General features: G+C 40.4%; 1 protein-coding gene across 1 annotated transcript in view; it reads right to left on the reverse strand.

Moving 5' to 3' along the window:
- The window catches only part of itgav (integrin, alpha V), a 139,920-nt gene that overhangs the window by 81,046 nt on the left and 42,848 nt on the right, over positions 1 to 16,026 (reverse strand). The window contains exons 3-4 of the mRNA XM_043693448.1: positions 8,160 to 8,251; positions 1,590 to 1,704 (exon numbers count right to left, since the gene is read on the reverse strand). Of these exons, the coding sequence (XP_043549383.1) occupies positions 1,590 to 1,704; positions 8,160 to 8,251 (207 nt within the window). The remainder of the gene's footprint in view (positions 1 to 1,589; positions 1,705 to 8,159; positions 8,252 to 16,026) is intronic.

Raw genomic sequence — 16,026 nt, forward strand, 5'->3', positions numbered from 1 at the left:
GGATTTAGCAATAACAATTGCATTAAGTGTCAAGGGGAGGTGGTTAGATTCTGCCTTGTTAGAGATGGTCATTGCCTTGCACTTGGCTGGTGTGAATCTTTTGACTAGGTCTTACAACCTATGAACATGGATTCCCACAGTATCTGAAGAGTTGCAAGTATTGTGGAACATTGTGCAATCATCAGCAAACATCCTCAATTATGACTGAATGACGTAAGGCAAGTCATTGATAAATCAGCTAAGGATTCTTAAGTTTAGGATGTGAGACAGCTTATCGTAAGCAAATTTGCTTGTGTTTCCTGTGTTAAAATATTGCTTTTACTTTAAAAGGGCTTCAATTAGCCATGAAGTGCTTTGGGACACTCAGAGGTTATGAAAACATCTGTATAACTGGAACTCATTTTTTATATATAAAGTACAAAATTCTTGATCTCATTCAGTTTGGCATCAGAGTATAGTTCAACTGTTGCCAACCAGAAAGAATCGGGATTATATTGGGCTGCACTCATGTCCCTCTCAGAGGTCCACTGAACAAAAGGTCGATCAATAGAATTTATTTGAATGAAGGGCAATTTGGTGCTGCAGAACCTCCATGTCAATGAACGCTGCTTCTGTACTTTTTAAAAGTAGTTTGAAACATTTCTGATGAAGACCTAATGACATCTATGCATGCTTAAAAGAAACTACACTATGTTTTTTGATCAACTTTTTCTTGTGAAGACCCTATTGACACAGGGATCAGATGAGATAACCACTGTTAAATGGGAATGCAGGCAGGGAATTTGACCCTAATGAACAGAGATTGTAACTACAGCTGAACATTTTATCTTGAAACCATCATAACACTCCAAAATACTAGTTGCAAATAACTCTCAGTAATTTTGGCAGCTTACTTGTTTTTTCATAAAAGTCGTTGGAGACACTTTAAAGCAAAGTTTGACATAAATCACGAGTGATCCAGTGCTAATTAACTATTAAACTGCAAAGTAGAAGCAAGCAGAATGCAGGCAGTTAAAATCTAAGTTAATGATTACTTCCTTACTAGTTTAACAGTGTTGTGCAGAAATTTCAATGACTGTTTCAAGTCAGCTCCCAAAAGATAGATGAGTGGGAATGACATGGGCAAAACTAACAAAAAAAGTATACTTCACACCCACTGCACTCCATAACTTCAGCCAATTGTTATGAATGGATGCCATGTTGGTTTCTTGCACTGACTAGTTCAGGAGTCTCATCTATTCGCCAATTACTCTTCATGCGCAAAATAATTTCTATTAGCCTTAAATACACACTGTTTTACATCAGTTTGAATCCTGATGCCCAGTGCAGTGGACCTCAAAAAGCTTTACTCCCGTAAGATTCAAAAAATTGACAAAGTGTTGCTTGTGTTTAAAAAAAAAATTCACAACGCCTATAAATACAACAATAAAAATGTTTCTGACCAGTCTTTGAAATGGCTTCAGTAAAGGATCCTCTTGGTTACAATAATTCTCCAATAGGTTTGGTGTTTATGCAATGTTAGAAAATCAGCTATTCAATTTTAAAATGGTATCCATGAGGGTGCAATGAGAAATCATCCTCCAACTAACCTGATCGACATGGTGCATACTCCACTATCTTATCCCCATCCGCAAGGAAGCAGGTACCCACTGGTTCACGCTCTTGGCGACTTAAGGTCCTCCAATGATAACGAGGAGCACAAGCCTGGGCACACACAAATATTAGTGATGGCTAGGATATTCCAGCACTTCATTATCAATAAGCTAAGTAACATCCAACTTTAGGTTCTTAACTTGAATATTACACAGCAGTAATTCTATAAATGGAAACACTACATAGCAGAATACTTGAAAATATTTTTACAAGTCAATGAATGCCACATAAAGGCGACCTCAAGAATAAGGCAGTAATGTAACTTTTAAAATGATTTACCCCATCAGAATAGTACCTTCTGGTAGAAGGTAAGAGAGAACTATGGTAACATGTTTCCTTCCTTACTGTCTATCCTTTTCAAAAGCCTACTGATTACAATATGTTGATTTCCTCATCTAAGTGCATGGACAATTTCAATAATTAGCAAAACGTTTTTCACAAGTGTAAACAGAAGGAAATGTATTCGTATGCTTATCCCAAGAAACTAATGCTATGCCACTCACTGACAGTTACACACATAACTACACATGAGGAACAGACAGTTGGACAGAATAATGTGCAGTTACAAGTTTAGTGAATAATTCATAACCCAAGAGATTGGCCTGACCTAGAAAAGCCCCTGTTGCTGGGGGAGGGTGGGGGTGGGGAGGTTGTGTGGTTGCCTGGGCAAAATGCTATTCAAGTCAGCAAATGGCTTTGAGGAGATCTGAGGAATTGAGTCCTTACATCCACAAAGGACCTTGTCCTTAGAATATAGTGGGACTAGATTTGCATTCATGGAAGGATATACAATAGGAGCAAAAGGAACTGTTGCCCTGAATGTCCTCAACATTGTCTCCAGGCTTCATGAAGTCTCATGGCATCAGGTCAAACAAAGCCAAAAGGCAAGGAATCCTTGTGTGAATAACCATCTAACATCCCCACATCAGCTGATTAAGCAGGACTCCTCCATGTTGAACAACAAATTGGAAGAAGACTAAAAGCAGTAATAGCAGAAATAAACTCTGAATGGGAAACTTCAACGATTGCCACCAGGAGGAGCTCAGTATTTTCAACACTGAACGAGCTGGTTAAGGTCTTAGAAACATAGCTATTAGATTGTATTTATGGCAGTTTATGGGGAAAACAACAAGAGGAAAACCTACTTGACATTGTCCTCACAAATCCGCCAATCATTTAATTCCAATTTTACTAAATTCAAATTTCACTGTCAAATACATGTCTCCAGAGCATTAGCCTGGGTTACTAGTAGTCCAGAGACATTGCCACTATGTCAATAACACTCACATTTATAAAAAGGGGAGTCACAACTCAGCAAGATTCCTTTGGCAGCACCTTCCAAATCCATGACCTCTAATGCCTAGAAGATGACGTCAGTAGATAAATGGAAACAAGTAGGGTAGATAAAAGAGAACCAATAACTATAATACATTTGGATTTCAAAAAGGTGTTGCACAGGGTACCGCACATGAATGTACCACATAAGGTAAGAATTCATGGTGTTGGGAATAACATGTTAGACAGTCCTTTATCCATGCTAATAAATAGATGTAGGTTGAAAGAGGATATTTTCAAGAAGATACCCTGTAACTAGTGGCGATTCACAGGGTCAGAACTGGAGGTGCAATTATTTACAATATATGACTGGGATGATAGAAGTGAATAGTTAGCAAGCAAGTTTGACTGAAACACAAAAGTCATACTGAGAGATATAACAAGAAGTTAAGTGAATGGGCAAAAACTTGGCAGATGGAACATAATGTGGAAAAATGTGGCAGGAAGAATAGAAGAGCTGAACAGTATTTAAGTGAAGTGAGACAGTAGCACAGAAGGATTAGAGAATCCTGTTACATGAATTCAAGATACTAATCTCCAAGTGCAGCAGGTAATGGAAAAGGCTAATGGAATGTTGGTCTTTATTTAAAAGGGAATGACATATGTGAAAACTACACAAGATATTAGTCAGACCACACCTGGAACACTCTGAATAGTTTTGGGTCCCTTATCTAAAAGGGAAGATATATTGGTATTGAAGGAAATCCGGAGAAGATTCACTGGATTATCCTGGGCATATAGGGGATTTTCTGATGGAGAGGCTGAGATTGTACTTGGAGTTCAGAAGAATGAAAGGAGACTTTATTGATATGAACATGATTCTGAGGGGGCTTGACAGGGTAAATATGCAGAGGTTGTTTCCTTTTGGAGGAGAGTCTAGGACAGAGGGCGGAGTATTGTGACAGAGAGAAGGAAGAACTTTTTTCTCTCCAAGAGTGGTGACTCTGTGAAATTCTTTGGTGTAGAGGGCTATCAAGGCTGGATCATTGATTAGTTTAAAAGTTCAGATGGAATTTTAATCAATGGGAAAAATCGTGGATTATAGGGATAAATTGAAAAGTGAAGTTGAGGATTATTTAAATCAGCCATGGATGTCATTGAATAGCAGAGCAGACTTGATGGCTGGAATGGTCTACTTCTGCTCCTATGTCTTATGGGACCACCACCTGTGAGTTCCCTCAAAGCAACAGAACACCCTGATTTGGACCTACATTGCTGTTCCTTCACTGTCATGCATCAAACTCCTACAACTCCCTTCCTAATAGCATGGTGGGTGTCCCTACATCCCAAGGATTGAAGTGGTCTAAGAAAGGAGCTCACCACTAACTTCTCCAGGGCAATTAGCGATGGGCAATAAATGCTGGTATAGCCCATGACCACAACACCGGGATAATTGTTTTAATAAAAAAACTTCTGCTCCATTTTACTATTGCTATGTAGACTCTGAAGCATTTCCACTGTAGCACTATACTTAGTACTTTTTGCATAGAGAGGTCATCTACCCCACTGTCCCCCACCCCCATCAGCACACTTCAGCAACTTCAACAATCACCAATACATCTAAAAGCTCACATCAAAAATTATTCCAGACAGATTGTCATAGAAAGAATCCTAAAAGCATTATTGTTGCTGAAAGCTGGGTGAATGGCTCTTTAAATATGCTACATTGCAAGTTTTATCTTCATGCTTTTGTTTGCAGTCTGAACAGCAAAGTAGCTGTCTCTACATTCGTTGACCAAATTTGGAACTCTGGCATCATATCAGCCAATGGTGCTATGTGATGTCAAGTTACTGTCCATTCAAAGTTTTCCAGCCTATGCATTGGATACACGTGTACCCTTCTTTTCATAGCAATGTGGCATGGGCTGCTGGGAAAGCAACTGGCTGCTCAGAGCTGACAAGTGCAGTGTCACCATAATGTGGCAATACCGTGCCATCTGTCCTCACAAAAGCCATGTAATAGCCACTCTAATGTATGTCTGTGGCAGGGAAATATTTAAGGGTGCAGACAAGCAGGGTTACATTATTTGGATACTGCATCACTTATGTACACCCTGTCATGGATCCAGTAATAGAAAGACTGCTCAGTTATGTCATACTACCAAAAAAAAAGATAATTCACTCCATTAGTCTCCTCCCAAACATTTGAGGTAAATGAGTCATCAAAATTCCATTGAGAGCCACCTACTCATTTCCTGTTCCGTTTTAGTTCTGCCAGATCCATTTTGACTCCAGCTTTGACCCAAATACAGAAGCAAGAGCTGAATTCTGGGAAATTAGGGTAGCTGCCTACAACCTCCTGGCATCATTGTCCCTGATATGACATTCAGACAAGTCAAAAGTGATCAAAATCTCCCTTGTCAAAGAAAAAAACAATTGAGAGTACTAGAATCAATCATTGCAGCTCCTGGACATTGCTCCTGGACAAGCATCTTCAACCTCAATTCATGATATGTTTCAGTATGATATTCTCTCCTTTGCAAATCAGGAATGAAACTGTTCTCTGGTTACACTATTCTATTCACAATTCCTTCTATACGGAAACAGCCCGTGCCAGGCTACAACAGATCTAATAAGTGACAAGTCATTGTCATGCCAATTATGAACCATCTCGATCAAGAAATAACACAATTGCCTGGTAAGTATCAGTGATGCCACTAAAAGTCCTACACCCACCCCAAATCAACATCTTGGGGAATACCAATGGCCAGAAATAGGGCTAAAGATATGAACAATATTATTAAAACAGACCCACAGAATCTAGGTGCTCTATTTTGAACATTTCAAGTATGGACCCAATCATTATCCTCTCTCCAAAGCATCATCTTCATTTGCAAGATGGGATATTTTATGGCTAGTAACAAATACACAGGTTTATGCAAATGTAGAACTTCCTGCCACAGTGGTTGAAGCAGGAGGGCTGGGTTTGGCATATAGAGTCATACAGTCATAGATGTACAGCACGGATACAAACCAGTCAGTTCAACTTGTCCGTGTCGACCAGATATCCCAACCCAATCTAGTCCCACCTGCCAGCACCCGGCCCATATCCGTCCAAACCGTTCCTACTCATGTACCCATCCAGATGCCTTTTAAATGGTGCAATTGTACTAGCCTCCACTTCTTCCTCCGGTAGTTCATTCCATACACGTACCACCCTCTGCATGAAAAAGTTGCCACTTAGGTCTCCTTTATATCTTCGTCCACTCACCCTTAATCTATGCCTTCTAGTTCTGGACTCCCGCACCTTAGAGAAGAGACTTTGTCTATTTATCCAATCCAAGCCCCTCATGAATTTATAAACCTCTATAAGGTCATCCCTCATCTCCTGATGCTCCAGGGATAACAGCCCTGGCCTATTCAACCTCTCCCTATCGCTCAAATCCTCCAACCCTGGCAACATCCTTGTAAATCTTTTCTGAACCCTTTCAAGTTTCACAATATCTTTCCGATAGGAAGGAGACCAGAATTGCACACAATATTGCAACAGTGGCCTAACCAATGTCCTGTACAGCCGCAACATGAGCTCCTCCTGTACTCAATACTCTGATCAATAAAGGAAAGCGATCAATCACCTTCTTCACTATCCTATGTATATGTGAAGGAACAAAGGAAAAACGGAAGTGAAGCTTAAGAAGTAGGAATTAGCATGCAAAGAGGATCGGATGGAGTACTGTATAAACATCAATATAAAGCAGTATCATCAGATCTCCTGTAATGCTGCATCTGATCAGATGCAGCTAAAGTAAAGTTAAGCAGCTGAACGCTATCCAAAGGCAGGACATGACAATCAATCAGCACCATTGCCGCTAGATCAACATCAACCTCTACCCATCCCCATCTGCATTACTGCGACTGTAAAATACATTATTTTGAGGATGTACTTCAAAGTTCCTCTTTATTTCCATTCACAGCATCACTGGCTGGGCCAGCATATATTGCCCAACCCTAATTATCCAGAGGGCAGTTGAGTGGGTCTGGAGTAACATGTAGGCCAGACCAGGTAAGGACGGCAGTTTCCTTCCCTAAAGGACATTATTGAACCAGACGGGTTTTTCCGACAATCGGTGGTGGATACACGGCCATCATTAGACTCACAATTCCACATTTTTTTTAACTGTTTTCAAATACCCCCTTCTGCCGTGGCGGGATTTGAAACCGGGCTCCCAGAACATTACCTGGGTGTCTAGATTAACCGTCCATCAAAAATATCACCTGGCATTCAGCCTCCCATCACTTCTAATATCTCTACCACAGTGGGGATACCACCATCTCAAAGTCCTAATCCATTCTGACATGCATGTAGACTATCATTCTGTCACATGGAGCAGGAGAATCGATGTTTCAGGCATGAGCCCTTCTTCAAGAATCCTGAAGAAGGGCTCATGCCCGAAATGTCAATTCTCCTGCTCCTTGGATGCTGTCTGACCTACTGCGCTTTTCCAGCAACACATTTTCAGCTCTGATCTCCAGCATGTGCAGTCCTCACTTTCTCCTATCATTCTGTCACAATCAATGGATCAATATCCTCAAGTTCCCTCCATAATATCATAATTTCAGAACCATTTCAGCAAGAGTTGCAGCACATCAAGATAGCAGCTCACTCACTACTGCCATCTCACAGCAACAGTACACAAATATGTACATGCCACCACGTGCAATGTGTATCTCCCAATTAAGTTTTCAGTTATAGTGACGATGGGTGAATGGAATGGAATCAGGATTCTTACTGATGATTGCTATTAAGTGACACATGTTGGCACAGCACATGTGAACAATGATATGTTTCCATATAAGTGATAAATTTCCTTTCCTTCCCTTCCTGTATGGTTGAACATATTATTACTAAAGATCAGATGGTGCCTGGCATCCTCAAAAACTCAATACCAGCAGCAAGGTATAATGGTGAAGGATAAGATGGATGATAAAGTCAGTCAAGCAGAAAAAGAAAAAAAGCTCTTCCTTCTTTAAATTAATTCTAAAGTTCGAATATCTTTAAATTAATAAAGCCCCAATGCTGTTCATAACTTCTCAGATGCTTCTGCAGTTTAACAGCATCACTTGCCATAAATGTTCTTTGTTTTAAATGTAACCAGGAACGGGAGTTAAGCAATGATTAAGATGTACATAAACACTCAACAATCACTCCATCAAATGAATGCCTCACTCACCAGAATTTTGTTGCCCTGAGTTCTCACAGATGCTCCAAACCATTGATAGGATTTAAATTCCAGCAGATCATCCGGGCTTAGAAATCTATTACCTGAGGGGACACATAGGATTTTTAGAATGGTTAAAATTATTTTTTATGATTCTGAAACTCAAAATTCTCTCCATGGTTATGAACTTTACAGATACTCTAAAAGGACAACTTTACATTCAAGGATACCAGGACTTATTTCATTCCAGAAGATGTGCCGCTCACCACAACCTAAACATCATGAGGCACATCACAGAGACATTGCAAAAGAGGTAAAATGACAGGTTTAGAAGCAAAGCTACATTCTAATGACTAAGGAAGAAAGTGTGCTATAGAAAGAGAGGGCAGGTGAAAAAGCTTACGGAGGGAATTTCCAAACACTGATTGAAATGATTGATAACACTGCCATCAATGGTGGAACGAATTGAAAATGGAGATGCTCAAAAAGCTGAACTTGGAGTACTGCAAGAATTTTGGAGGGTTGGAGGAGATTACAGAATTATGTGGGGCACACTCTATGGAGGGATTTGCAAATAAGAATTAGAATTTAAAAAAACAAGCGTATCATTTAACCAAGGACAATTGCAGGTCAGCAAGTATGAAGATTTGATGCATTTTAGGACATAGAGTCATAGAGATGTACAGCATGGAAACAGACCCTTCGGTCCAACTCGTCCATGCCAACCAGATATCCCAACCCAATCTAGTCCCACCTGCCAGCACTTGGCCCATATCCCTTCAAACCCTTCGTATTTATATACCCATCCTGATGCCTTTTAAATGTTTAAATTGTACTCGCCTCTACCACTTCCTCTGGCAGTTCAGTCCATACAAGTACCCCTTAGGTCACTTCTATATCTTTCCTCTCTCACCCTAAACCTATGTACTCTAGTTCTGGACTCCCCGACCCCAGGGAAAAGACCTTGTCTATTTATCCTATCCACGCCCCTCATGATTTTGTAAACCTCTATAAGGTTACCCCTTAGCCTCCAACGCTCCAGGTAAAACAGACCCAGCCTGTTCAGCCTCTCCCTATAGCTCAAATCCTCCAACCCTGGCAACATCCTTGGAAATCTTTTCTGAACCCTTTCAAGTTTCACAACATCTTTCCGATAGGAAGGAGACCAGAATTGCATGCAATATTCCAACAGTGGCCTAACTAATGTCCTGTATAGCCGCAACATGACCTCCCAACTCCTGTACTCAATACTCTGACCAATAAAGGAAAGCATACCAAATGCCTTCTTCACTATTCTATCTACTTGCGACTCCACGTTCAAGGAGCTATGAACTTGCACTCCAAGGTCTCTTTGTTCAGCGACACTCCCCAGGACCTTACCATTAAGTGCATAAGTCCTGCTAAGATTTGCTTTCTCAAAATGCAGCATCTCACATTTATCTAAATTAAACTCCATCTACCACTTCTCAGCCCATTGGCCCATCTGATCAAGATCCCATTGTAATCTGAGGTAACCTTCTTTGCTGTCCACTACAGCTCCAATTTTGGTGTCATCTGCAAACTTACTAACTGTACCTCTTATACTCACATCAAAATCATTTATATAAATGACGAAAAGTAGTGAACCCAGCACCGATCCTTGTGGCACTCCACTGGTCACAGGCGTCCAGTATGAAAAACAACCCTCCACCACCACCCTCTACCTTTGAGCTAGTTCTTCTACCTTTGAGCCAGTTCTATATCCAAATGGCTAGTTCTCCCTCTATTCCATGAGATCTAACTAGTCTCCCATGGGGAACCTTGTTGAAATTTTTGGATAACCTCAAGTTTATGGAGGTTGAACAGGAAAGACTCAGCAGGAGTATATGAAAATAGCCAAGTCTGGGGATTGTAAAGGCATTCTTAGCAGAAGAAGTGAGGCAAGGGCAGAGAAAACTATGTTATGAATTTCAAAATAGGTGGTCTGAAGAGACCATATAGAGGCGTGATTGAATGTTCATCTCAGGATCAAATATGATACTAGGTTGCAAACAGTTTGGCCCATTCTCATAAAAGAGAGCCAATGCTATTCATGGTTCATTCAGACAGCTCAAGAGCCTATTCTCAATACCCCATAAAAACATCCTTACAGTCACCTGGGGCAAAGCATGTAATTCAATGTAGCATATTTCAAACCAAGCTGTCTCAATATAATCTTGAAATCAACTGGAACTAAAATGCTTGTAATACATTTCAAGTGAAATGACTTAGGAATTAAATTTGCTAGTAGAATGTTAAAATTTAGATTTCTCACTTGGTTCTTGTGAGAAAAAGTAGAAAACATAAAGTAATAAATGAATTTTAATATCATACATTAAAATATAAAGGCCAAGGTGCATACAAAAAGGCTGCTTTTTAGAACTTAGCCAACCACATCAAGGCACAGCTTTGTATTACCATTTTGTGTGAATGATACTACCATCCTGTGGATTATAACAGGTGATTGAAGTAGCAATGAAAAGTACAAATCCAAAAACATTAAATACAATCATGATATTAAACTTGAAAAGTTAGTAATACAGCAAAGAGAATTCCAGCGATCAGCAAACATTTTAAAATCAGTCATTTTGTTGCTATTACTGAATGTTCAATCTAGATCCATACATAAAGCAATTAGATTAGATTAGATTAGATTAGATTAGATTAGATTACAGTGTGGAAACAGGCCCTTCGGCCCAACAAGTCCACACCGACCCGCCGAAGCGAAACCCACCCATACCCCTACATTTACCCCTTACCTAACACTATGGGCAATTTAGTATGGCCAATTCACCTGACCCTGCACATCTTTGGATGGTGGGAGGAAACCGGAGCACCCGGAGGAAACCCACGCAGACACGGGGAGAACGTGCAAACTCCACACAGTCAGTCGCCTGAGGCGGGAATTGAACCCGGGTCTCTGGCGCTGTGAGGCAGCAGTGCTAACCACTGTGCCACCGTGCCACCCACTAATTAAGCAATGCTTAATAGCCTTCAATAACAGGATGACATCATGAAGCAATCAAACCTCAATTCATAACTTTCAAATGGCCTGTCAGTTAGACTTTGGCTGCCAAAGATTAACAATTCTTGGCATGATCTGAAGCTGTCTAAACCATAGTATTTTGATGCTTCCTAGTTTGACAAACGACTTACATGACTATTTTAAACTGCTCCCAAAATAGTACATTGTACTTACAATCCTCATCACTAATGTTCACTGCAATTGTTTTATAAATCACAAAACTTAAGGATTAATAGTGCCAAGCTATCAAAAATTCCAGTGTAACACCAAAATTACTATTTTGTAATGATTTGTGATAGTGAATGTTGGAATCCTATTTAATCCAATTTTCACATATCCCAACTTCCCACATGGACTGTTGCATAGCAATGTCGAATGAGAACCCCACTCAGCGTTCATTATGAGTGAAGAAGAAAGCATAGCATTGGTAGCACTGCCATTAAGTACTAACTGAAATCAGAAACATAAACAGAAGTTGCTGAAAAAGCTCTGCAGATCTGGCAATGTCTGTGGAGAGAGATCATAACTAACATTTCAGGTCCAGTGATCCTTCCTCAGAATTGATAGTAGCTAGGAAAATGTTGGTTTGCATGCAGAAGAGAGGGTGGGGGGACGGGGTAAGGAGTAAACAATAGAGGGGGTAGGAGCCCAAAGAGAGAGACAATGGAGACAGACAATGGAGTGGATAACAATCTGGCTAGGAGGGTGAATAGGTATTAAGGCAGACTGTTAATGGCTAACAATTGGTAGTGTGTAATGGCAGACTATGTAATAACATGGCCTGGTGTGTGTGGTGGGAGGCTAGGCCATGGGGGAGTTCAGGCCCTAAAATTATTGAACTTGATATTGAATCCGGAGGGCTGCAGGGTCCACAAGCAAAGAAAAGCTGTTAACAGAGTTGGAATCTAATGTGGAATACTTCTGAACTCTGTGGTTGTCCTTTGCCCTGGATAAAATCACTGAGCCTCTTAGTAAATGAAGATTGTGTTTTTGAGCATTTGATTAAATAGATGAAGCATCTGTTTGTGAACATTGAGTCTTATTGAAGTTCCCCTCTTTCTTTGATGGATTTGTGCCAAGTTATTTAAGGTGTAATTGCTTCATGTGAGATGTTTTGAATTTTCTTTTTGATGTATAATCAGTAATTCTGCTTGTAGAAAATGAGTCCTTGGTTATGCAATAAAAAGATTTAGTACTTTTCACATCTGATACAAGGCTCCAGCCTGCACAGAAACTTCCTGGAATTTTTTTCAGCCAATTGGTACTTTTATAACATTAAGAATGCTTGAGCAGTACAATCGCTGGAATAATTTAATGGATCTTATGAATTATGGAGAATTTCTTTCATCAGCACTAAAGTTAGTCACATTACACAGTTAAAGCTTCAATATTTGTGGCCTCCCGAATCATGCGCACAATAAACTAAGAGTTGTACAGACTATTTCTTGCTGTCTTAAAGATCTTAAGCTGCAACCAACAATAAAAACTTCCATTTCTTCCACAGAGAGACAATGGCATGCGAGCATTCTCTGGATTATGAATAATATCAAGAAGTTAATAACTATCAGGATCATGCAGACATAAATCTAACACGAGTTAGCATCTCAGGTTGATGAACTTATTTCAATTCTGAAGAATGGAAATTGACCTGTAATAGAACTTTAGTTCTCTTCACAAGCATTAACCAGCTGAGTATTTGTAAAATACTCTGCTTTTATTTCAGATTTCCAGCATTTATAGTTATTTTAGTTGTGCACAGATATTGTGGTTCCAGATTGTGTTTCAAAGGAAATTCCCCAAAAAATCCAAGACATGTCAAAATTCTGTAAGCTTTAAAAAGTTATTTTATCATCATGATGCATCATCTGAAAGGCATATGCACAATGGTCATTCAGTATTTAATAGGTTGATTCAAAGTATGTGCTCAGCAAGAATATTACAGCCTGTCTTCTACTGGCAAAAGTTCTCTCTTCTCCCAAAACTATATCTTCAGCATTATCAGCATTTCAATCTTGGAGTTCTGAAACTCTGTTTAAGTCACATGTTTAAGAGGTCTGATTAATGTGGACCCTCGGCTATAATTAGACCACTTATCTACTCCATTCTCACCTGCAGAAGAGATTCTCTCAAGATGCTCTCAAACAGAATTCAAGACACAACAGGTACTGAAAGTAAATCAAACATTTTTTTCTACATTGCCTGGGCTTGTTCGAATCTGCTCGGTCAATGGAAACCACATTCAATCTCAGAGCACAAGTTCTTCTGGGATTTTTTAAAACTCAGCAATATTTAAGTATGGATTATATATTTTGTACTCTAGCTTTATTGTTCTCTGTTGTAATCCCCATTGATGAGCAAATTTACCAAACGACTCCAAATAATATAATTTCCAACAGGTTTCCACTTCTTGTAACATTTACTTTAACTCAATTAAGACCAACAGACAAATGACATTTCAAATAAGACAAATATCACATTAAACAGTCAATACAAAGATACATCTGAATGCAATCATAAGCCCAGCCTGCACTCTCCACACAAGTGTGGCTCCAGGTCTAATTGCACACACTTCTGACCCGACCTCTGGCACTTTGACATTCAAAAAATTCAGGCCTTGACTCTCATTCACTGGCAGAGGCAGGACATAAAATATTCCCCATACGCTACCAATGGCTTTCTTTGAGGATTACTTCTTGATTTTTGGAAACTAATGTTTCTTTTACATGTTCCATTATTAGGTCATTCAATCATACTGCGACATTACTTTCTGCACTTCCGATGAAATATAGGATATTTGGACTTGTGCAAAAATTGTATGCGAAGAATTTATCAATATCCTCAATAATTATCAATCCCATTAAAATCAATGTCTCTTTATATAAGGAAAGCATTGATTTCATGGATAGCATAGTATCTAAATTTGCAAAAGACAATCATAAGTCAAAGAGTTTTTTTCAAAATAATTGATACACATCTACACAATTATGTTACCTTAAACATACGGGCTTCAGGTTGGTGAGGTCACAGTAACGCATTTCCATCCCATGGAAGCCGACAGATAGAGTCATAGAGATGTACAGCATGGAAACAGACCCTTCGGTCCAACCGGTCCATGCCGACAAGATATCCCAACCCAATCTAGTCCCACCTGCCAGCACCTGGCCCATATCCCTCTAAACCCTTCCTATTCATATACCCATCCAAATGCCTCTTAAATGTTGCAATTGTACCAGCCTCCACCACTTCCTCTGGCAGCTCATTCCATACACGTAGCCACCCTCTGCGTGAAAAAGTTACCCCTTAGGTCTCTTTTATTTCTTTCCCCTCTCACCCTAAACCTATGCCCTCTAGTTCTGGACTCCCCGATCCCAGGGAAAATACTTTGTCTATTTATCTTATCCATGCCCCTTATAATCTTGTAAACCTCTATAAGGCCTTACTACCTCTTTTACTGCCTCTCAGAACGCAAACACAAAGGTAAATATAACAATTAGCAGCGTTCATGGCAATAAGATCCACTACAATCTTCCCCACAGAAGCTCATTTGAACATTTGTTGGCTTAAGCACAAGATATACATTCATTGATACTTCAGTGATTTCAATTGTTTTTGTTCCTAATTAGCTGAGTCTTACTTTGTTGGTAGGTTTGAGACTCTCTCTTTCCAACTCACCTTGCAACCTCCTTCTCCCTTCCAAGTTCCCCTGCATCCTCCCAAATCTTCCCTAGTCTCCCACTAGCAGCCTTGCAGCCATTCCCATCTTCTGCGAAACTCTTAAAGCATCCCCCATATCCCCAACCAAGGGGTCATCAACAGTGCTACTAAGCAGTACTTCATCAGTTACACCCAGTTTCGGTTCCGCCATTATATAACGAAGTCGCCTAACTTCATTACAGCCTTGGTTCAAACATGGATAAAAGAGCTGAATTCCAGAATTGAGGTGACAACGACAACCATTGACACATTCGACCGAGCATGGCACCAAGAAACTCCAGTAAAACTGGACTCAATGAGTATCTGGGGCAAACACTCATTGGTTGGAGTCATACATGGCACAAATAAAGATGGTTGTGGTGAATGGAAGTCAGTCATCTCAGCACCAGCACATCCATGCAGGAGTTCATCAGGGTAGTGTTCTAGGCCCCATCATCTTCAGCTGCTTCACCTCTGACCTTTCCTTCAACAAAGTCAGAATTGGGGATATTTGCAGATAAATGCACAATGTTCAATTGTGCCATTTGTAACTCATATAAAGAACTTACCTCTAAAAAAAAACTTACCTCGACGCCAACGGTCTTTTCACAGCAGAGAGCGGCGCGAGCTGGGCGGAAGTGAGGTTGGAGCGCAGAGCTGGTCGGGAAGGTAAGTGATTGATATTTGAGTGGGTGTGTTCTAGACCCCAGGCCCTACATAGTAGGGCCTGGGGTCTAGAACACACCCACTCAAATAGTAGGGCCTCCCTCCCATCCTCCTCCTCTAACCTTACTTTAAAGTCCACAGCTACTCAGTGTTCTTGTTTTCGGAGACGAGGTGTAGAGTAATGGCAGCGCAGGCAGTGGAATGTTCCTCCTGCAGGATATTCGAGGTAGGGGTGACCACCGATACTCCTGCCGACTTCATCTGCAGGAAATGCAGTCAGATCCTGCTCCTCACAGAACGAGTTAGGGAACTGGAACTGGAGTTGGATGAACTGAGGATTATTCGAAAGGCTGAGAGGGTGATAGATAGAAGCGACAGGGACATAGTTACGCCAGAGAACAGAGATAGCTGGGTAACTGTTAGAGGTGGGAAGGGGAGGAAGCAGGCAATGCAGGGATCCCCTGTGGTCGTTCCCCT

The sequence above is a fragment of the Chiloscyllium plagiosum genome, chromosome 7 (genome assembly GCF_004010195.1).
Source record: "Chiloscyllium plagiosum isolate BGI_BamShark_2017 chromosome 7, ASM401019v2, whole genome shotgun sequence".
Lineage (NCBI taxonomy): Eukaryota > Metazoa > Chordata > Chondrichthyes > Orectolobiformes > Hemiscylliidae > Chiloscyllium > Chiloscyllium plagiosum.